The sequence below is a fragment of the Humulus lupulus genome, chromosome 7, assembly GCF_963169125.1.
Source record: "Humulus lupulus chromosome 7, drHumLupu1.1, whole genome shotgun sequence".
Taxonomy (NCBI): Eukaryota; Viridiplantae; Streptophyta; class Magnoliopsida; order Rosales; family Cannabaceae; genus Humulus; species Humulus lupulus.
In genome coordinates this window covers 18,337,680-18,360,745 of record NC_084799.1, presented here as the reverse complement: position 1 = coordinate 18,360,745, position 23,066 = coordinate 18,337,680, and the positions used below count along the sequence as shown (strand labels likewise).

At 36.9% G+C, this 23,066-nt stretch overlaps 4 protein-coding genes and 1 non-coding gene across 7 annotated transcripts; 1 reads left to right on the top strand and 4 right to left on the bottom strand.

Moving 5' to 3' along the window:
* Window positions 1-2,450: 2,450 nt before the first annotated feature.
* On the bottom strand, window positions 2,451-3,394 carry LOC133791445 (uncharacterized). Its single transcript, XM_062229374.1, has 2 exons — window positions 3,212-3,394; window positions 2,451-2,927 (listed from the first exon to the last, which is right to left on the bottom strand). Exons 1-2 carry the CDS (start codon window positions 3,392-3,394, stop codon window positions 2,451-2,453), a joined length of 660 nt encoding a protein of 219 aa, XP_062085358.1.
* A 3,205-nt stretch (window positions 3,395-6,599) lies between these two features.
* On the top strand, window positions 6,600-6,672 carry TRNAE-CUC (transfer RNA glutamic acid (anticodon CUC)). Its single transcript has one exon. It is a non-coding gene; the product is annotated as a tRNA-Glu (tRNA).
* A 1,922-nt stretch (window positions 6,673-8,594) lies between these two features.
* LOC133790842 (protein SAMBA) lies at window positions 8,595-11,226 on the bottom strand. Of its 3 annotated transcripts, none has more exons than XM_062228641.1 (3): window positions 10,918-11,226; window positions 9,528-9,771; window positions 8,595-8,929 (listed from the first exon to the last, which is right to left on the bottom strand). In XM_062228641.1, the coding sequence occupies exons 2-3, from the start codon at window positions 9,679-9,681 to the stop codon at window positions 8,814-8,816; spliced, it is 270 nt and encodes an 89-aa protein (XP_062084625.1). In that variant the 5' UTR covers window positions 9,682-9,771; window positions 10,918-11,226; the 3' UTR covers window positions 8,595-8,813. The 3 variants fall into 3 exon arrangements, with proteins under 3 accessions (XP_062084625.1, XP_062084627.1, XP_062084626.1); XM_062228643.1 differs by having other exon boundaries at window positions 9,528-9,761; XM_062228642.1 differs by having other exon boundaries at window positions 9,528-11,226.
* Window positions 11,227-14,035: 2,809 nt separating this feature from the next.
* On the bottom strand, window positions 14,036-15,979 carry LOC133791444 (uncharacterized). Its single transcript, XM_062229373.1, has one exon. It carries the CDS (start codon window positions 15,977-15,979, stop codon window positions 14,036-14,038), a length of 1,944 nt encoding a protein of 647 aa, XP_062085357.1.
* Window positions 15,980-17,157: 1,178 nt separating this feature from the next.
* On the bottom strand, window positions 17,158-17,679 carry LOC133791443 (secreted RxLR effector protein 161-like). Its single transcript, XM_062229372.1, has one exon. It carries the CDS (start codon window positions 17,677-17,679, stop codon window positions 17,158-17,160), a length of 522 nt encoding a protein of 173 aa, XP_062085356.1.
* Between the last annotated feature and the right edge of the window lie 5,387 nt (window positions 17,680-23,066).

The window sequence follows — 23,066 nt, the reverse complement described above, 5'->3', positions numbered from 1 at the left end:
AATTTAATTACATAATTAAACAAATAAGAAAACAAGGTTGTACGCATAACATACACCCTGTGCGCAGATGTCCACTCTTCTTACCTTAAACAATGCGTTTTCTGCTGACGTGTCTCGAACCACTTCCTGCGACACCTCGACGACCGCTAGCTCCTAGACGTCCAATTACATAGCAAAAATTCAGGAAAAATAAAAAATCGGCGTTAAGGTTTTATTTCGAAACCCTAATTATCGAAATAATTTAACTATGTCATTTTAACATGCATGACACGTAAATTAAAATCATTTTCCACAAAAGGTTCAAACCATCATGTCACATACACAAACAATGATGTTTCTAACGTATCACATGAATTCATATAAATACTTTTTATGTGAAAATTACCAAAATAACCTTTAATATCATAATTACATTAAAGACTCAATAATTTTATAAAATTTATCATATGGCAACAAAATTTAATAAACAATTTTTCCAAAATCCTAAATAATCAGCAAATTCTCATATAAGACCAGAAAAATAATTTTTAACATTTATTTTCCTCAATTTCTCAAATAAAACCCAAATAATAAAAATAAATACACAACCAGCCCAAAAATCAAACTAACATACAGAACTGTTTAAAAATCCAAAATAAACTTATAAAAATTATTTTAGATATTTATGGGCAAAATAACTATTTTTCTTAATTAATTTTATAGAAAAATTCATAACTTATTAAAAATAGAATCTAACTATACAAATCGATTTCTACACTCTACAGTAACACACAAAAATTACCTAGGGTTCAGAATAGTAGCATTAATATTTTTTTTATATTTAAAATATAAAATAAGCCAAATAAATCATGCAAATTACATAAATGATACAAATTCAAAATAAAATTACAGAGAGCCTTATAATCTCATTTTAAACATATACAAAAATTCTCAGAATTTTTAGAATACTTTAAATAATTTTCCACATTTATTTTCTTAAATCACATATTTAAAAACAAATAATTGAAGAAAATTATCAAATACGATCAAAGCTGAAATCTAAATATACAAAGCCATTCTAAATCATACAGATATCATTGAAACATAAAATCATATTTTTCTGAACAATAAAAATATTTTTCATAATTAATATTTATTTAAACTTCAATAAATCATAATAATTCAAAGAAAAATCAGAAAAATATGAAACCAATTGGAAAATGCTCTAAAATGAATGTACTAATTTTTAAGATTGAAAAACAAAACAAAAAAACCTCTGTAAATACCCAGATCGGGTTCGCCGGAGTTGACGTCTTCTTCGACGCCGGCGAGGTTGTTTCTTTCATTTTCGGCTACCCCAACGTTCCAAACCACTTGGAAACTTCCCACGCATGTTCCAGTAGTCCAAAATGACCCTAAGACACAAAGAATCACGCCACAGCCACCTTGGTCGAAGTCTTCTTCTCCAACGTCGGTGTACCGCCAACAATGGAGCTCAAAATTGGTTTTTCTTACTCTAAACCATTTCAGCCTGTTTCTTCACGTCAAAACCGATTCTTGGAGTCCCCTAAACTTGTTTATCACCAACCACGCACACCATACACTCTTGAACACACTTAAATCCAAAATTATCCAAGAATATGCATTTTCTTGGATAAAAATGGTGAATCACAATCTGATGCTTTATAAATGTATTTCCCACACTCAAAATGTTTATTTCCTCTCCTAGAATGATTCTACAATGTTCATTACTGCCCAGATTTTTCCCAAGTGCAAGAACTCAAAAATTTCTTCTATTTTAAAAAAATTTGCTTCCCTCACTATTTTCACGATTTCTCCTTCGAATTATCATGGTAACACGTTTTAGAATAGGTTTAGAAAAGAAGTTAGCGTTTGAAGTGGTAAGATCCTCTTTTCAAGGAATTTTTTATTTTTTTTCTTTTAAAAAAAAAACTAAGGTTCCACAACTGATATCATCAGTTAAAATTCAAAAATTTGACCAATTTTATGAATATTTAATCATATTAAATCAAAAGAAATAAGGTCTCTAAAATGTCCCTTGAACCAATCTCAAACTTGAGGGTATTATGGTCTTTTCGCAAATTCAAATATTTAATATTATGGCAAACCAAAAATTACACCTAATATGATAAAATAATTTCAAGCATATTATTATTACTATTATGCTCATAATAATAATAATAATAATAATAATAATAATTAAATAAATAACTTAACCCGAGCCGTTATTTATTCACTTGACATTATTCTCATGTTGTGATTCCACAAAAACTCAAACAGGAGAAACCATGAATTTCATTTCCATTGGAAGTCATACATATCCAATATTCCATCAAAGGAAAAGAAAAAAAATGACAAGTATGAACACAGTGGGAAAATTACGAAATTGCCCTTCCGGGAAAACGAATATTATAATTATCCTCCTTGAAAAGAAATTTCGTCCCGAAATTTTATTCAAACAACTCGGGATACTGCTGCAGCATATCAGACTCTAATTCCCAGGTTGTCTCCTCAACAACATTGTTCCTCCACAATACCTTTACCAAGGAAATGGTCTTATTCCTTAGGACTTTGTCCTTTCGATCGAGTATTTTCACTGGACGCTCATCGAATGACAAATCCTCCTGCAAACCCAAGGTCTCATAGCTCAGCTCATGCGATGGGTCGGATACATATTTTCGAAGTTGTGACACATGAAATACATTGTGCACCCCGGACAATGATGGTGGTACAGCTACCCTGTAAGCCACATTGTCCACTCTATCCAAAATCTCAAAAGGTCTGACATATCTAGGACTTAGCTTTCCCCTCTTGCCAAACCTCTTCATCGAAATTCCTTTCCTAGGAGTCACACGCAGAAATACATGATCACCAACTTCAAACTCAACATGCTTGCGGTTTAGGTCTGCATAAGACTTCTGTCTGCACTAAGCTGTGACCATTCTAGCCCTGATTTTCTGAATAGCCTCATTGGTGTGTTGCACTGCATCGGGTCCAGATAGTTTTCTCTCTCCCAGTTCATCCCAGTGAAGTGGGGACCTACACTTTCTTCCATACAACATTTCATATGGTGCTACCCCGATGGTAGATTGGTAGCTATTGTTGTACGAAAACTCAATCAGTGGCAAGTTTCTACTCCAGGATCTCTGAAAGTCAATGACACACGCTCTGAGCATATCCTCTAAGTTCTGATTTGTTCTCTCGGTCTGACCATCCGTTTCTGGGTGATAGTTGTACTAAACTTTAACCGAGTTCCCATTGCTCTCTGCAAACTCTCCCAGAACGATGATGTAAACCGAGCATCTCGATCACACACAATAGAGTACGGTGTCCCATGTAGCCGTACTATCTCATTCATGTACAACTCGGCGAATTGATCCATAGAATAAGTCATGCGCACTGGTAGGAAGTGAGCCGACTTGGTATACCTATCCACAATTACCCAAATTGCATCATGCTGATTTGTGGTCCTAGGTAACCCCGTCACAAAATCCATAGATATCTCATCCCACTTCCATTAAGGAATATTCAACGGTTGCAGTAGCCCCGCTGGTCTTTGATGTTCTGTCTTAACCTGCTGGCAGGTTAAGCATTTTGCCACATATTCCATTACATCCTTTTTCATTCCCGGCCACCAATACAATACCTTAAGGTCGTGGTACATCTTAGTGGTCCGGGGGTGAACTGAATATGGGGTAGTACGAGCTTCTGCCAGAACCTCTTTCCTCAGCTCATCACTGTCTGGCACACAAATACGCCCCTTGAATCTGATTAGTCTGGTATCTGACATAGTGAAATCCTTGGCATTCCCATCCTCCATCTCTTGCTTTAGGTCACTCAACTTCTTGTCTGCATTTTGCCTTTCCCTGATCCTTTCTAACAAGGTGGACTGAAGTGTAACCTTTGCAAGTTTTCCTGTGATCAGTTCTATACCAGCTCGTTCCATGTCTTCTAGGATCTTTCTTGATACTCCTTGTAAAGAAGAAACCATTCCCGGCCCTCTGCGGCTAAGTGCATCCGCCACAACATTAGCTTTACCGGGGTGGTATAGTATGTCGCAGTTATAATCCTTGACTAACTACAACCATCTCCTCTGTCTAATATTTAACTCCTTCTGGGTGAAGAAGTATTTGAGGCTCTTGTGATCGGTGTAAATCTCACATTTCACCCCATAGAGATAGTGACGCCAAATCTTCAATGCAAAGATAACTGCTGCTAATTCCAGGTCGTGTGTCGGATACCTCTGCTCATAATCTTTCAATTGCCTAGAGGCATAGGCTATCACCTTACCAGACTGCATCAGTACACATCCCAACCCTTGTTTTGACGCGTCACAGTAAAACTGCCCATCCTCTGAGGGTAAGCTGAGTACACGTGCTGATATAAGCCGACTCTTCAATTCCTGGAAGCTCTGCTCGCATTTATCTGACCAGGTGAACTTCAGATTCTTTCTTGTCAATTCTGTTATCGGTGCGGCTGTCTTCGCAAATCCTTCGACAAACCTCCTATAATAGCCCGCCAAACCCAGAAAACTTATGACTTCCGAGGCATTCTTTAGTCTTGGCCATTCTTTCACTCTTTACAGGGTCTACTTTCACTCCTCCATCGGTGGCAATATGACCCAGAAAACCAACCTCAGATAATCAGAACTCACACTTCTTGTATTTGGCATATAGTTGATGCTGTCTCAATCGTTGCAAGGTCAGACGTAAATGCTCCTCGTGTTCTTCTTTTGTCTTGGAGTAGACCAATATATCATCTATGAACACAATGACAAACTGATCCAAGTACTCCTTGAAAATTCTGTTCATGAGGTCCATAAAAGCTGCTGGGGCATTTGTGAGTCCAAACGACATCACCAGAAATTTGTAATGCCCATACCTAGTTCTGAAGGTTGTCTTTGGTATATCATCATTCTTGATCCTCAACTGATAGTTTCCCGACCGAAGATCAATTTTTGAAAACACCTTGGTCCCCTAAAGCTGGTCGAACAGATCATCGATTCTTGGCAAAGGATATATGTTCTTTATTATGACCTTATTCAACTCCCGATAATCAATACACATCCTCATAGACCAAATCATGTGCAATGGATATAATTTATTGCAATCATGTACCGAAACCAAACTTGAAATGAAAACTTCTAAATATGTGGTGCGTTTCAAAAAGATGACAATCAAACTACATATAATTCCTTAATTTAAGCCTGGGTAGGTAACTTGTTTTTATATAAAGTATTATTTTAGTACCCTTTATTCACAATAATATTCATATGGTATTTTGTATTTTGAAATCATACATATTTGGCATTATGTATTTTGAAATCATACATATTTGGTACCCTAAACTCAAATTTAATTAATAAAATTTCACAAATTTAATCAAACTACTCTCAATTATGAGTTCCGAATTCAAATTTAATTATTCAATTACATATAACTTATGACACTTTGGTCATATTGATAGCATTTTATTTGGAAAAATTCATGTTGAGGAAAAACTTGCAACGCACTAGAGAGACCCCTTAACTCCAAAGACAAGATGGATCCTTTTAAAATTTGGAATGAACTATCTCCTAATTAAATTCTCATTACATGGCTTCAGTTATGTGTGACATAGGTACATATATAAAGACTAAAAAAAACATTCTATGACCATATTTAAACTTCAAATTCGAAGCTCAAAAAAATCAGCAAATGAAAACTCCCGGTAAGCTTCATATACATGAACACGTTCTACACAACACTATCTATAAATATATATATGCACTAATTAACAAACAAAAGAAGAAGAAGAAGAAGAAGAGAAGATATCTCTTCGCATATCTATATTACTAATTGGACTAATTTTGCAACTTAAATAGTACATATGAGATCCCATTCATTGTTTTATCTGTGTGTTTGTTACAGACTGATACATTGTTTTTCCTTCAAATTTTGGGTTTCAATAATCACAGCAGAGAATAATAGACAGCATAGGGGTCAATAATCAAGATTGTTGTCTAGGGAAATCAAAATGTTTACAATTAGGAGTATGTAGGACTCTGATGAAAACAAAGGCATGACATCATATTAAACACCAAATCAAAGACTCCACATCAGAAACTCAACCAATATAGAATCAGAGAAGAAACAAATTCACTTTCCATCGCCATTTTTAAAGCACAAAGCAAAGCTCTCAATTCAACCTCCACAAAGACGCACACAAACACAGCATTCAATTTTTATTGACAAAAAAAACCCCAAGAGCATATTCAAACTTTAAACTCAAAGCTCGGTGATACCTTATGGCAACGAACACAAGAGGAGATGGAGATTTGGAGTCAGAGTCGACTCGGAAGTTGGGAGAGGCGGCGAGTCGACTGGGTCAGCTGAGCATTCGCACCATCGTGGTTAGAGCAGCCATGCCGCCGAGGACGGGGACGAGGAGATTGAGATGGTCTTGTGAGGAAAGGAAGGAAGGGCGGCTATGCCTTTTGGAGGGAGGTGGAGTGAGAGAGAGAAAAAAAAGAATATTTAGGATTATTGATTAAGCAAGCACCGCAAAGTTGAAAAAGAAAATTTGTATGATAAATAGTATTTAGACAACGTAATCATAATTCCGTTGTAGTCTAGTTGGTCAGGATACTCAGCTCTCACCCGAGAGACCCAGGTTCAAGTCCCGGCAACGGAATACTTTTTTAATTATTTCAACTAGGTGCATTTTTTCGATTGAGAATATGAATTTAAATTAGTTAAATACTTATTGTTCAACTTATTTGATCGAAATGCATACTTGTTCTGTTATATTTTCAATAATGTTCATTTAGTATTTTTGCATTATTGATATAAATGAGTTAGAAAGACATAAAGGATTGCTTGCTCGAGAATTTGAAGTAAAGTACCTCAGCAAACTGAGGTTTTTTTGTAGGAATGGAGATTCCAAGGACAAAACATGGTATCTCGTTCTCTCAACACAAATATGTCCTTGACTTGCTCAAAGAAACCAGAATGATTGGGGGTAAACTAGTAGCCACTCCTATCAACCAAGAGAGAAGTATAAAAAAGTATAAAGTAAAAACAAGTTGATAAAAGGATGTATCAACGATTGGTGGGAAAGTTAATTTACTTATCCCATACAAGACCAGACATTGTCTTTGCCGTGAGTTTGGTAAGCCAATATATGCACCACCCTCTAGAAGAGAACTTAAAAGCAATATATAAGATACTAAGGTATCTCAAGAGGACACCAGGAAATAGGTTGTTGTTTAAAATGAATGAAGAAAGAGGGATAGAGGCTTTTACAAATGCAGATTGAGCGGGATCAATAGAAGATAGAAGATCAACGCCGGGATACTGCACCTAGGTGTGGCGAAACCTTATTACTAGGAGGAGTAAGAAACAACTAGTTGTTGTCATGAGTACTGCAGAAGCTGAACTTAGAGCTCTTGCTCAAGGAGTGTGTGACTTAATCTAGATTAAGCACGTTCTTGAAGAGCTTAAACTCCAGAGTACCCTTTCAGATTATTCTGTGATGCCATAAACATAGCACATAATCCAGTCCATCACGATAGATACAGGCATATGGAAGTGGATCGACAGTTCATTAAAGGAAAGATCGAAGGCAAGGAATTATGTGTTGTATAAGTACCAAGCAAACAATGTTGTTGATTTGTTAACAAAAGGTCTATTCAAAGAATGCTTTGAAGAATTAATATGCAAGGTAAGCATGTAGGATTTGTGTGCTCCAACTTGAGGGGGTGTTGAAGATATTCGACATCATTTCCATAAGGGAAACTGAATATTTTCATTTAATTTTGTAAATGCCTAATTTCTAGGAGTAATTAGCTAGTTTCTTTATTAGTTAGGGTTGACCTAGGCTGGTTGTTTTACAACTAATACAATTAAGTGTAATTTATGTTTTAAGATTTGTACTCAGCCTATTTAAAGGCTATTCCTACAGTAAAAACCAACATAGATCAGAATCTCATCTTTTCCACAGTTATATGTATGCACAATGCATAGTGTTTGATATCTATCCTCTAAGGACCTTTAAGGACATTGTTCAGAAGCAACAACAAAACAATCACCATCTTATATTTTCAGGTGCCTCCACGGTTCTCTCTTCTTTCCTTTTATCCTATTCTGTCTATCGATCCTACATCAACAGCACATTCATAGCACTACTTTTAAAACAACAATCATATTCTCTAAAAAAATTGTACCAGTCTCATAAGCATGTAAGAAAAATGCATGAATGCTACCAAGTCTACAACTGATTATACTTCCTAATACGCAAGAAAACTTTTTCTTTACGAGCACTTAAAACAAATAAACAAAACAAGATGGAATGTATTATGGTTTTTCTACTAAATAAGTTCATAGGCACTGAAAAGTATCAATTATAGCTCCTTAAAAAAAGCTAACTCCAAAAGACAACATGTGTTGCAATTTATCTAGGACAAATAATATCAAAATGACAGATTATCTCATCTCGACACATTTCCTAATACTTAACTACATCTGGTTTGTGTTTCGGATGCACATGGATGGAAAAATATTTCAAGTCTCGTAAGTATTCAAGATGTTATTGCCTAAATTATATTTCCAAAAATGTGATGGCCAACTATCAAAGATTTCATTAAGCTATTATCAATCAAGGGCAACCAAACCTTCATGACTTAACAAAGCAGTAAACTGCCAACTTTTACAAGTCTGACCAAAAGATTTTTTTTTCGGTATAGGAAACAAGATTGTATTGATCAAAAAGATTATGGGTTATGATCTGTATTAAACCCCAGGCAGTAGCAAAAAGGTTACTCCTAAATAAATTAACTAACATTTTCTTGAAATTAGGTTGATTCGAGAGACGGGTCCTTCAAACATCCAGTTATCTTCATCTAAAGACTTCACCTCCTTGTTAAGTGCAGCCATTAGATCAGCTTTTATAACTGCAATACAGAATATAACCATTCTTCATACAAAAACAAAAAATTTGTAGCTAACAAACATAATAGATATTATAGTACTCCTGAATTTATAAAAACTCATTGGACAACACTACGGCTATAGAAGATTCTACCTTACATGACCAAAACAAATATACAAAGAAAACACCGGTCACAAATACCAAGTTATACTTTTCTTTTTAGACATACCTTCATGGTAGAATGAGAAACCCCATATAATATACGAATCGAACTAGTAAATAGAACTGAGTTCTGTCACTGAAAATAAAATACATTTGTTTTAACAATTTCATGAAAACCATTACAGAAGTACTCATTCTTCCAACTAAATTAAGTTTCAGCTTAGCTTTCAAGTAGTTATAAAAATCCGGTCAAGTAAAATTCTCACAAGTTCACAATAATTTATTAAAGTTCATGTAAAAGGGGTTTATTTGATCATCAAAATATAAACACTAGCAAAGGTAATTGCTAAGCCTAAAGCCTAGATAATAAAACCTAGTAAATGGCTAAAACCCAGAAAAAATAAAATGAAATTTGATAAGTAAAGAAAAGAATAAAGGAGTTTGAAAAGGAAGCTAACCAAGCATGGCTTCGTCTTTGCGGTCTTGAATGGAAATAAGATCAGATGGGAAGTAGAATTCGTCAGTGGACAGAGCAGCATTGCTGCCGCCTCCCCCACCTCCGACGGTTGCCGTTGTCGATATCGACGAATTCGCCGGTGATGAGCTATTCATCTCTCTTTCCTTCTTTCTGGAGACTCGAATTGATAACTCTTTCACAGAGGAGAAGAGTTGTTGAAATCTTGGTCAATTTTCTGGCAAAATCTTTAGTCAAAATTAACGGAGGTTTTGATTATTTTAATATAACTTTTTAAATTAAAAAATATTAAATTAAATTGGGGCAATGAAATAGGTATTGAATTTGTATACAAATTTGGGTGCTTGATGTAAATGGGGCGGATATGATCCGACCCGATCCGAATAGACTCTCACACTGCCCTGATCCGACCCGATAGATGTTTTGGAGCGGATCGGATATGATCCGACCCGGTCCATCCGGGTCAGGTCAGACCCGATCCGATAAGGAGTTTTTTTTTAATATAATTATATCATAGTACTATTAAAAAAATCCTAAAGCCTTAATTGCACATTCTTTATCTTCTTCGCAACAGTATACCAAGTTCTATAACATTTATATTCACAGCCTGATCAGCCCTGAATCCAATAGATCCCATATTTGATAGCCATGTACGGAATACACAATCAAGATTTATGACTATAGTGTATAATATTGCTACTTCGTTTTCCAAATACAAGGGTTTCAAATTTTAAGGTTAGGGTATAGATTACAAGTTTCAAGCTTGCAGACAGAGCATCCAATATCTCACTTCATGTAAATTTCTTTAAGAGACACAGGCACAGCCTTTACTAGAAAATGCAGTGATAAAAAGAAAATATTGCCCTTTCTCAAATGACCGAAGTATGTACTCTTTCATCATACAAGAACATAAGGTTTTCCATTTCCACGTTTCAATACCTGGGCATGAATAGAATTTGATACAAAATTTGGGAAACTAGTCAACTCCTGTTTAAACCTCATTACAAAATCAAACATATATTTATTCGACAAAAAGGGTAGTTTAACTCACTCACCAGTTCTTCAACAACTAAATCAATTGCAAATTCAAACAATATACCAACTTTCTCGGAAACAATAGCAAAAAATCAAAATATATATGAACCAATTACAGGAAAATGCCTATACATTGCACAGAACATATTCTAAAACTCAAGATAATAATCCAAAATAGTATGTATACACAGTCAAAAGACAGCCACGAAAGCACATTGAAAGGATCCAAATAAATCAATCAGGTGTAATGAAAACAAAAGGAATATCAAACCTTGGCAAGAACAGAGAAAATGCAGACAGACATAGCAAGAAATCAACAAGAAAAAGAAAAATTAGACCTTAGCACGGAGAAGGCCACCAACGGGAGCTACTTTGAGAGTGATGAGTGTGAAGATGGAGAGAAGTGGATGAAGAAAATCCTTTGATTATCCAAAGCCCACGAGAGAGAACCCACATGAGAGAGAGAGAACCCAGATAAGGAAAACCTAGGAGAGAGAGAGAGAGAGAACCCAGATCAGAGAGAGAGAACCGACGAAAAAAAGAGAGAACTCAAGTGAGAGAAGAGAACTGCGAGACAGAGAAGATGCAAGACAGAGAAGAGAATTGCGAGACAGAAAAGAGAAGAGAATGGAGTTCGGCTGTGAAGAAGACGAAGAAGAGTATTTTAAAAAAAAGCTACCGGGTCGCCCGTTAGTACCGCATCGGATCGGGACAGTGCCCCGCTCCACTTTTCAACCCGCTTAAGTTAAAGAAAAAAAAGTAAAAGCTAAATTAAGAGTTATCCTTCCAAAAAAATTAATAAATAAATAAAAAAAAAAGAAGTTATGATACACATGGTGACAGATAAAAAATTGCATGTTACTATGATGGTCAACTATTTTTATTTATGTGTAAATAAAATTTAACATTTTGACCGTAGCTCCTCAGTCTCTTTACCTTTAACAAGTCAAATTAGTATATGATTTTGCAAATGATAAATTTATGTGTTAAAACCATTCAATTCTAACTTTATAGTTTTGATTAGCAGCATTGAACAACTTTAGTATAGACCATAGATGTTACGAATTTAGGGCCTAATTTTGTGTATAACAATTGAGTTTAATGTTTTTTATTTTTCTATTTCCTTCAGACACTGAATTTGAAGGACCAAGATTTTCTTGGAGAAGCCAATTGTGTTCTTTCGGAGGTAACTTAATGGTTTAATTAATAGTATGATTAGGCAACTTGCTTCACTATATAAATCTTTAGTCATACTTTATGTTGATACAAACATTTTTCTTCTTCTAATTAACTGCAGATTGTGACTAAACAAAGCACGAGTTTAACGATTGAAAAACCTAAATTTTTGCCTATCTTTCCAATTTTATAATATTCATCTAGATTTTATTTTGATTTATGCTTGAACATTATAAAATCCTTTTTTAGCTAAACTTTAATTTAGACAAAATATTTTAATTGTTTAAAGAAAAATTAGTAGCATATCTCCATATTGATTTTCGATTTTTTTAGCAATATTTTCAGCTGATTTTGTAATGTGAAAATATCTTTAAGTGTGAATATATATGTTGCCTTATTTATCTCAAATAATCAATTTTTGGTAAAAATATATTGTGCAAATATCTTAAGATTATTTTCAAGAATTATGTGGGATTATGTCTATTCTGGAATTAAGTTAATGTCGAAAATGAAAATGGTCAAAAGAAATGACCATGTTCGTTTTTCCAGATGAGATTGATTTCATTGCTGACTCATCAGTTTCCTTTTCTGTCGACACAGAATGCATCTGGCTGGCTGATTTCCTAAATCAAAGGAATTCGAAAATTGATTTCAAAGATACCAGAAAATAATGGCCTTTGACGATTTCCCTGCTTATAAATACCTTGCCAAGGCCTTTGAAATTTTCACCTCTTCCATTTTGAATATTTGTAAACATTACGTTATTTTGAAGAGTGTGTTTATTTGTAGAGATTAAGTTTGTTTACCTTAATCTTTATGAGAGTATTGAGTGTACTTGTAGATATCTATCTAGTCCATTGTAATCAGATAGTGTCTATTGTGAACGTGTTCATAAGGACCTTCGCGAGAGGATTCTATCTAAGTCTCACTTCTGGACAAAGTGTGCACTCGCTATTCTTTGAAGGGAGTTCAAGAGAATCAGCGTTTCATCAAACCAGATTCGTAGAGAAGAGTACAACAAGATTGTGTCAATAGTTTAAGAGGGAGTCTTACATTGTTTAAGTCAATGCTTTTGTACACTTTGTTTCTTTAATAATTGGTTTATTCTCTGGGCGTGGCCCTAAGGAGTAGGTTATCCAAAATGGTTTCTTAACCTTGTAAAAATTCGCTGTGTTCTTTAATTTTTGCACTGTCTATTTATTGTGTTCAGTTCTGTCGTAACAAGTTCGGATTCTATTCCGACAGAACTGCTATCTGTGTAAACAATTAATTACCATTCCGCATTTTAATTAATTCATGGTTTAATTAATTTGGTAATTACTAAAAATAGAATTTCAAACATCAAAATCATAAGAGTTGACACACGAAATTACAAGCTTCGTCTGCACTGAAAACTCATTCCAGCCGACTAGTGCTTAGATTCCCTGAACCAGGGTAATAACTCTCACTATATTAAGAAGTAATTTTACAATAACCAGTTCAAGAATCAATATGTAAAACTATACAATCTATCTCAAAATACAGTGAAACTTTTTACCCTAAATAACCAAATCCCTTGGTTATAGATGCAAGATCCCCTTGCTTCAATGTTGAACTCCCTTCAACTATATCTCATATCTGAATACCTTTAGATCTATAGCATCAAGACCCAGCTGAACTTCTTCAACAATCACAACTTGATTCTAGAGCTTGCACAGAAACCTTCAACCACCATCAATTGAGTTTCTTGCTAGAATCTGCAAAAATCAATAGAAGAAAGAGAAGAGAAAATACAAAGCACACTATGCAATCGTCCAATCTAAGAGAGTTGGTTATAACTAATTAACCAGCCAATATATATATATATACTTAGCTGCAATTAGGTATAAACCAGAAAACAAACAACAATTGTTAATCACTAACAACCTTGCTGTACACACAAGCTGACGTGGACACTTACTAAAATCGAACAAACTCCAGACATAACATAGACTATTCCAGACACGACTGGACCTAATTTGTCATACTGAAAATATTGGTCCTTACAATCTCCCCCTTGACAAATTATGGTCAATGACAAAAAAAAATCAATGTAAATCAAAATATTAACCATACAACCAACAATAGTCTGGACAAACATTAAACAGAGTCTTAAACAACCAAAATACGAACAAAATATAAAAGAGTCTGTAGAAACAGTAAACAAATTCTTAAACTATTAAAATAACAAGAACACTAAAAAAATAAGAAAAGTAATATAAGATCATCTCCCCCTTCATTGAGCATAATGGACGAGCACAATCAGTTGACAGCTGCATCAGATGGCTCCCCCTGGAGAGGTGCAGTTGAATCAGGAGCTTGAGGAAGGACATCAGGAAGCGTTGGTGGAACTAATGTGTCCAACTTTGTGTTAGCAGGAGGCACTATAGATGAGACTGGAGGCACCTGAGATGAAACCTGAGTAGGAATAAAGGACTCCCTCTGAATAGGAACAGAAGACTCAGGAGCCACAGAAGACTCGCCAAAGGAGTCCCGATGAAATGCAGGAGGAGAGACATCAATCGAAGGTGATAACTGAGAGCCATACTCAGACTGAACAACCAGAGTTTTGACAACCTGAACAAGCTTGTACATAGATGCTTCAAAGGCCAATTGTCGCTTCTGATCCTTCTTGTAACGCTTAGTGAAGGCCTTGAACTCGGTATACAACTGTACTTGCCAACTAGAATCAGACAAACCTTTAAACAAAGGAGCTTTGAGCTTAGACGGCTTCAAAGAGGAAGGAGCAGTGGAAGAAACCTTCTTGTTGAGAATTGCCAGAAAACTTTTAGACAAAATAGGATTGGCAACCTGGAAGTCATGAGTGGTCAACGACGGTTTGGCAGGCTGAATAATCTTCTGAATCAGACTTGGATAAGGCAGCTTGTTACGAGTACCAGTAGAGGAAGCCACATAAAAAATTCGATCATAGATGAGAGTAGACAGATCAATAGACACTCCAGTACCCACAGCATATAAAAACTTCCCAATCTCAAGAGTAACAGATGAGAGGTGAGAATTGGGAAACCAATTATACAAGGCCACTCGATGAAGAACCCGATAGAAAAGAGTCAACTTTGTTATAGGAATATCATGATTCCCCCAAACATAATCAGGCAGGCCAGTTAGAACTTGACCCATGGTAGATTGATCTGGACTGTAGGACTTATTATAGGCAGGTTTAAGTACTTTTGGAACCTTGAGTGCACGAGCTATAGTGGATGGTGCAAATTTTATACGACTACCCCTTACAAAAGCAATAAGACAATCCTCATTTTTCCCATCTAAAACAGACCTATCTAAATTAGCATAAAACTCCCCAATGAGAATGGGATGAGGAGACACCAATTTGGACACTGTATTAACCCAATGCCTACACTGTAAAAGAGCAACTAAATCAGGAAAATCCTCCAAAACAACAGAATATTCAGGCCACAAGTCTCTCACTACAAACCATCTTTGATAATGCGAGGCCTTGGTAGCATCAACAAAGTATTGAATAGAGGATGGATCAACAAAAGACACAGAATCCGTAGGGCTAGAGGCACGCTTGGATTTTTTAGGAGAGGGTACAAACTGAGTGTCCTTGGGCTTACGTTTTGGAGCCGATGATTTTTTGGGAGGTGATGAAACAGGAAGTTTACCCTTTCCTTTGGATTGTGCAGGAACATGGGGTTTGGGTTTGGGTTTGGACTTGAAGGCAGACCGTGTCTTGGGAGTTTTGGGTGAGGAGTGCTTAGACATAGAAGGCGACTTGGGAGGAGAAGGAGATGGTGGGTTTGGGTTCGGCAATGGAGAGGACTCACCAGGTGGAGACTCAGACACTACAGAAGAACGAGTAACACGTTTAGAGGAAGATGCAAAGATGGGTGGAGAAGTCTTACCAACTGAACAAGGGGGATGGGCATTGACCACACCAACCGTAGGACTGACTGGGGGAGAAGACGCAGTCACCACCTCGGGAAGGGACGTCGACGGAGGAGATGGAGACATCTCAGCGACGGTAGGTAGAACCAGAACGACGGCCATAGCCAAACTAGGATCAGAATTAGGGGACACAACCCAATTAGGCGATGTAGCGACTGCAGATGGCTCAGATGCATCCACAGAAGAAGGGACAACCATCTTCGGAGGAGGAGAGACAGTCGCAGCAACAACAGGAGAGGGTCGGACAACCGAACGACGACGATTGGCTCTTTGTTTCATAATGTCGAACACGTTTAGGGTTTTTTGGATTGGAGCACTGTAAACAAAACTCACACAAGCTCAAGAGATGTTATACTTATAGAAAGACCTTATGAATTCCCTTACAAGTGATTGACCGTGCATGAGAAAAATGTCATTTTTTTTTAAATGTACACACAAAATAAAAATGCCAAAGCCCATTAAAAAAAATAACCCAAACTAATATATGAAAGACCAAACATGACATTTGGAAAAAAATGAAACAAAAATAAAGTCTAAAGAGCCAATATAAAAGAAATATTCCCACTTGAATGGCAGTAGAGATTTATGAACAACAACTCTGATAAGCTCAACATGGATAAAAAAATATCTGGTCAAAATATACACACCATGCTTACGAAAAAAATGAGAAAAGTTTGTGATGGATACACTCTGAAAAACACTACCTAAGTAAACACACAAATTTTTTTCTTAACAAGAGATTTGAGCCATTATTTTCATTTGTGTGTGCAAAAAGACCTCATGTGGACCAAGAATCATCAAGAATCATTAACTAGTCCACTCTCTCAAAACTAAAAACATTTTTTGATGTATTTTTATTTGATATATCCTCTTTTGACAACAAACGCTCTGAGTTTTCCAAATACCCAGCACTGGCTGTCACTCATCATCAGAGATATAGTCGTCTCCTTTCTTGTTATTTTGCTCATCAAATACCAAGAGGAGGAGCAAACTCCTCAGGGCATATGATGGTACAAAGGAAGCTCTTCCCATTGCATCCAATAATGGTAGCATTTTGAGCTGGAGAAAATAAAGGCTCAATTCTAAATCTTGGAAAAAAAAATGGTGTGATTAAGAAGCAGTGACCAAGAAAGAAGTAATCCACACAAACTTAGGTAAAAAAATTTGGCAAAGCATGAAGAAAATAAATGTGACCAGACGTGACACCAAACCTCTCAGATGGTGCAGAGACCAATGCTGGTTCGTAGATGTGCATAAGTTTGAGCATCAAGAGCTTTTGTAAATAAATCTGCTAACTGTGCATTAGTGGAAACATGAGAAATTGTTAGCAATTTAGACTCAACCATGTTTCTAATGAAATGATAACGTATGTCAATGTGTTTGGTCCTTGAATGTTGAACTAGGTTTTTTGAAATGTTAATGGCGCTTGTGCTATCACAAAAGAGGGTCAATGACTTTTAGGGATGGCCATAATCAGTGAGCATCTTATTGAGCCAGATGAGCTGAGTACAACAGGTGCCAGCCGCAATGTACTCTGCCTCACAAGTGGAGAGTGAAATAGAATGTTGTTTCTTGCTAAACCAAGAGACCAAATTGTTCCCTATATAGAAACAACCCCCATAAGTACTTTTCCTATCATCTAGAGATCCTGCCCAATCAGAATCACTATACCCCACCAGGGACATATTTGTATCACATGAATACCATAAACCAAATTCGATAGTCTCTGCAAGATATTTAAAAATACGTTTGACAGCAGTAAGATGAGACTGTTTAGGATTGGCTTGATAACGAGCACATAGACCAACACTAAAGGAAATGTCAGGACGACTAGCTGTGAGATACAGCAGGCTTCCTATCATGCTACGGTACAGGGTTGGATCTACCGGGTCACCAGATTCATCTTTATTCAGTTTAGAGGTGGTGCCTATAGGAGTGCGTGCATGTTTGACTTGAGTGAAACCAAATTTTTCTAACATGGACTTGGTATACTTAGACTGAGAAATAAACATTCCCTAATCTGATTGCTTAATCTGAAGTCCTAGAAAATAAGATACATCTCCTATTAGACTCATCTCAAACTCACTTTGCATAAGTTCCACAAATCTAGTAACCTCACTCTCACAAGTTGACCCAAAAATTATGTCATCCACATATATATGTGCAACAAATATTCCATTAGTTAGATACCTGATAAAGAGAGTATTATCTGCACTGCCACGGGTGAATCCATTTGACACAAGATAGGCAGTAAGTCTGTCATACCATGCGCGGGGAGCTTGCTTTAACCCATATAGAGCCTTTTTCAATTGGAAAACATGGTCAGGGAACTGAGGGTCCTCAAAACCTTGAGGTTGTTTCACATAAACTTCCTCTTGGAGAATCCCATTAAAAAACGCACTTTTTACATCCATTTGATGCAATTTTATTCTCAGATGGCATGCTACTGCAAGAAGTAACCGAATAGATTCCAATCTTGCAACTGGGGCAAAGGTTTCTTCAAAGTCAACTCTTTCCACCTGATTGTAGCCCTGTGTGGCTAACCTTGCCTTATTTCTTATGACAGTTCCAAACTCATCCGATCTATTCTTGAAAATCCATTTAGTTCCAACAACATTAGCTCCTTCAGGTAAGGGTACTAAGATCCACACATCATTTCGTTTGAATTGGAACATCTCATCTTGCATAGCAGCAAGCCAGAACTCATCTAAAAGAGCGTCCTTGGCACTTTTTGGCTCAATCTGAGATAAGTAAGAGGCGAAAGTAATCAGATTTTGTATTTTTCTTCTGGTGACCATGGTGGCATTTGGATTTCCAATAACAATATAAGGGGGATGAGCCTTCTGAAACCAGGAAGGTGGTCCATTCTTATAAAGCTTTGCATGTTGAGTCTCCTTTGGCAGAGCACTGGTGACTTCCTCATCTCCATTGGAGCCGCTAGGACATGCTTCTTGTTCCTCTGACGATGTTGGTTCAGTATGAAGTGATCCAGACGAAGTGTCAGGAACCATTTGGTTTTGTCTAGATGTGACTGGAACAGGTGTAGTTAATACTGGAGCTTCATCATCTACCACTGGTTCTTCAGAGTTTTCCAAGTCATCAAATCGAACATTGATGGACTCAACCACTGAATGAGTTCTTTTGTTGAACACATGATAGGCACGACTGTTAAGTGAATACCCAAGAAACACTCCTTCATCACTCCTTGGATCAAATTTTCCTAAGTGTTCTCGATCATTTAGGACATAGCACACACATCAAAAATGTGCATATGACTGACATTAGGAGACCTTCCTGTCCAAAGTTCATAGGCAGTCTGTGTTGTGCCAGTTCTAAGATGAACCTAATTGCAGATATAACAGGCTGTATTAATTGCTTCAGCCCAAAAACGTTTAGAGATGTCCTTAGCATGCATCATTACTCGAGCCATTTCCTGTAAGGTCATGTTCTTCCTTTCAACAACCCCATTCTGTTGAGGTGTTTTTGGAGCTGAAAACTCATGTGTTTATTCCTAACTGATCGCAGAAATCGGAGAACACAGTGTTCTCAAACTCCTTTCCATGGTCACTTCGAAGCCAATAGACTTTTCCAATCTTAGATTCCTTTTCATTTTGGAGTCTGAGAACTAAAGCTAAAAATAGTCCAAATGTAACGCCCTGGTTACCCCAGAACAGTTACGGTGAATGGTGAACCGGAAATTTGACTCGCTACCCGAGTCCTTTGGTTAAAAACGTGATCTAAGTGTTATTATCAGGTTAAGGTGAAAACCAGTAAAAAGGAAAGGGTACATTTCATTAAGTAAATAAACTGCTCATGAGCCTTTTAAAATGTTTACAAGGTGTTCATAATACAAAAGAGTCGCTACAGTTGCAAATTTACAATCCCCGCCGACCTAAGCAGTAAAAATAGGGTAAATCCCTAGTCCCTCTGAGAACTCCTTGACCGTGGCGGTCAAGTGGCCCTGTATGTACACCACATTGCCCAAGCTCTCCACTCAGGGTTGGTTAAGCTTTTCCTTCCCTTTACCTGCACCACATAGCACCCATGAGCCAAGGCCCAGCAAGAAAACACAATAAAACATGATATAATATCAACAACGATCATAATAACCATTCAGGACTATCAGTCCAAACAAATAGGTGACAATAGCCAAAAGTCACAATAATGAGCATCGCTCCCTCTAGCCATGTGACGATAGGGTCACCAGGGCTTAACTGATAAGTGATTCTTTCATAAGCTTGATCAGGACAGGTGCAAGGTGAATAGTCACCAACATAACCTTCCTCACAACTCTAGAGTCGAAGCTATGGACAACGTCCCTTAGCCACGTGCCTAACGGTCACCGGGGTCATATACCTTGGCTATAGACATCTGGTCATAAACCAGGCAAGCGCTTATAAGTTCTTCGACCCTAGGGTCGGTCTAGCATTAATGCCATAGAGCCATTCAATGCGTGATTCTCCACTTTAGAGTCGGTCCCTGACTAGTCAGTGTCTTACATAGGTGATTAGTGTTCACTAGCATTTAATATGCAATCCACGTCCACATATTTCAACCAACATGCTCCAATATCAAACCATGCATGTCATATACCTATACAGGGTGCAACTGTACTCATACACCATTTTCTTACCTCTGGTTCGAGTGAGAATTAAAATATGAACGACCCCTGAGAACGATCAACCTTTAAATTCCTTGACGGTCACCTTGTCATAACCAAAATATAGGATTCATCAATAAAAATGATAACTGAGGGTTCCCAAACCAAGATCTAGCCTCCGGGACATCAAACATAACTCAACTAGGTACTAGGTTCAACCCCGAGGCCTAAGGTTTGAATCCCCAAGCTAAAAACATGTTTTTGGCTAAATTTGCCCTGATGGGCCGCGGCTCACCCTCCTGACAGAGCCATTTTCACATTTTAAGCCATCACAGGCCGCGGCACGCCATAGACAGGCCGCGGCTCATTTCGCAAAACAGCCAAGAAACCAACACGCACCAGCCAACTCTCCCCTGCGTTTTCCCTTGGAACTAACCCTTCAAACCAACTCCAAACCTCCCCCAAACACTCAATTAAACCCCCAAATAGCACCCATATCTCACCCTCATCAAACCCCAATCAAAACAACACAAAAATCCCCTTTGATTCTCACTTCCCACATCAAAAACCATGAATTGAAAACTAAAATGAAAACAGAGCAACACCTGAAACCAAAGGCTAAAACTCACCTTGAAACAGGTTTTGGACCTCCCTTACAAGCTGAACCAAGCCACCAACCCAGCCTTTAAGTTTCCTTGGTTGAATCCCCACTTAGAACTCAAAACCCTAATGAAGGAAGAAGAGATAGGTGATGCACGGGAAGGAAGAGGAAGCAAATCTCTATTTTTGCTCTGTTTAAGTCTACCACTTTCTACAGCCAATAGCCACTTAAATTCACATATATCCTCCCTAAAATGACCAAAATACCCTTGTGTCATCCAAAGCCTCTAAAATCATCACAAGGGCAAAATTGGTACTTTCTGTTTAACCCGTTAATCATAATTAACGCTTCCCAATTCCCGCTAATCTCAATATCCTCAAACACCAATAATTCATATCCCGTTACCCTAAAATCCCCAGTAACGCCATAACCATAAATATCACCCCGAGACTCACCTCGAGCCCCGAGCTCAAACCTGTTATGACCAAACCGATAAATCATGTTTAAAGATCGTCTCATGTCGAAATACTCGGACCAATCCACATTATAATGTGGTCTCACAATATATCATTGTTATGAATTTTCTAACGTTTAAAATATGCGCAAGTATACACAATCGGAAACAAGTAATACAGTGACAAAGCGTCAAAGTTCGTATCCACAGGGACTTTTTAACTAAATTAATGTAAAATCAACCAAAAAACAACTTATAAAATAGTAACCAAAACAAATGAAAGAGTGGGTAATTAAATCTGAAAATAATTGTAGACAAACAAAGGAATTAAACCAAAAATCAGAGATTAAAATGACAAAATACTGGGTGGTTTTCAGATATAAGAAAAATGGATTCGGGTGATTAATTCCCCTCGGTTCGTTCCAGTTGTTACAGCAATGGCTCAGCAATGGGTTAGCAATTATGACAGTGTTAACGAATTTCGTAAAACCCAGCAAGTTTTTCCCAAAACGTGCAATCTAATGTCTATACTCCCATTCTATACATTCCTGCATGAAATCAGATTATAAACATTCATTTAAGCATCAATTCTTAAGTTATGCAAGGTAGTAAAACATTCCTATTCTACTACTCAGAATCACCTTAAAACTAGATGAATCTCTTGCATCAATTGAATGAAATCAGCTAGACTTCCCTTTTCCAAGTTAGATCTAGCTTAGTAAATGCTAAAAATGGCCAATAATTAACATTCAATAACAGTAAAGCACATTCAATTGAACAAAGACATAATCACTTAGCCATTGCATTTATATGTTGAGTTCATACTTGAGGGTTCATAATCACCCAAATCCTTAGGAAATTAGTTCATAGTTGCAAACTTAAACATGAAAATAATACAGAAGTAATCCATGGATTTTGCAGAAATTAGATGAAATTAATACAAAGGAAAAGAAATGGTGTAGGAAGAATGAGTTGTGAGCTCAAATCCTTCTTATGGCATCAGTCTTCTTCTTTCTCTTTTGGTCGTACTCTTCTAAAATCTTCTCCCCCGAACCCCTCTCTGTACTTAGCCAAACTTCTCTGAAATATATGCAGCAAACTTGAATGATAATCCTCCTCCTATATTTCGGCTGGTACCCTCTTTTTAGGGTACTTTCCTTTACCCTAATAGGAAAGTCAAAGTCAATTGTGCCCTCTTGTCCTTTGCCACACCATCCAGCTGACTCATTGTACAGCATCCTCGCCACCTAGGCGTCACTTATTCTTCATTAAGTCCAGCTGGAATTTGTCACGTTTCTTCACTGGTCCCTGCCGATTGCTACGTTGTGGTTGCTACAGCATTGAAGCAGTAACACGCTATTTCCAGATTTGTTCCCCTTCTTAATCCAAAGTTCCCAATCACCTGCTTTAGCTTCCTTTCCTGTTTAACACATACACTAACTACATAAATCACTCAAAAATATGACAATGCAAACACAAGGTCCCTAGCTACACAGACACACTAAATTGAACACAATTACAAGAAATAAAAACTCATTACTCTTTTGTTTGGTTCAAAAATTAAGTTTAAAGATGTGAAAATAACTCTAAATCCTAGAGTTATCAATCATTCACACTCAAAAAAATATTCAATTATACCCTCAACGGGCCAAATTACCAAAACACCCCTGTAAACAAATGTGGACTCGCATGCATGCATTTAACATCATAT

Excerpts from the sequence above, each read along its gene's own strand:
- LOC133791445 (XM_062229374.1), bottom strand. The coding sequence starts at position 3,394 with ATGACTTATTCTATGGATCAATTCGCCGAGTTGTACATGAATGAGATA. Across the intron at positions 2,928-3,211 it reads CTATCACCCAGAAACGGATG|TGCAGACAGAAGTCTTATGC; the intron begins GTCAGACCGAGA and ends GTCACAGCTTAG.
- LOC133790842 (XM_062228642.1), bottom strand. The coding sequence starts at position 9,681 with ATGAATAGCTCATCACCGGCGAATTCGTCGATATCGACAACGGCAACC. Across the intron at positions 8,930-9,527 it reads CAAAGACGAAGCCATGCTTG|TTATAAAAGCTGATCTAATG; the intron begins GTTAGCTTCCTT and ends TCTGTATTGCAG.
- LOC133791444 (XM_062229373.1), bottom strand. The coding sequence starts at position 15,979 with ATGAAACAAAGAGCCAATCGTCGTCGTTCGGTTGTCCGACCCTCTCCT.
- LOC133791443 (XM_062229372.1), bottom strand. The coding sequence starts at position 17,679 with ATGTTAGAAAAATTTGGTTTCACTCAAGTCAAACATGCACGCACTCCT.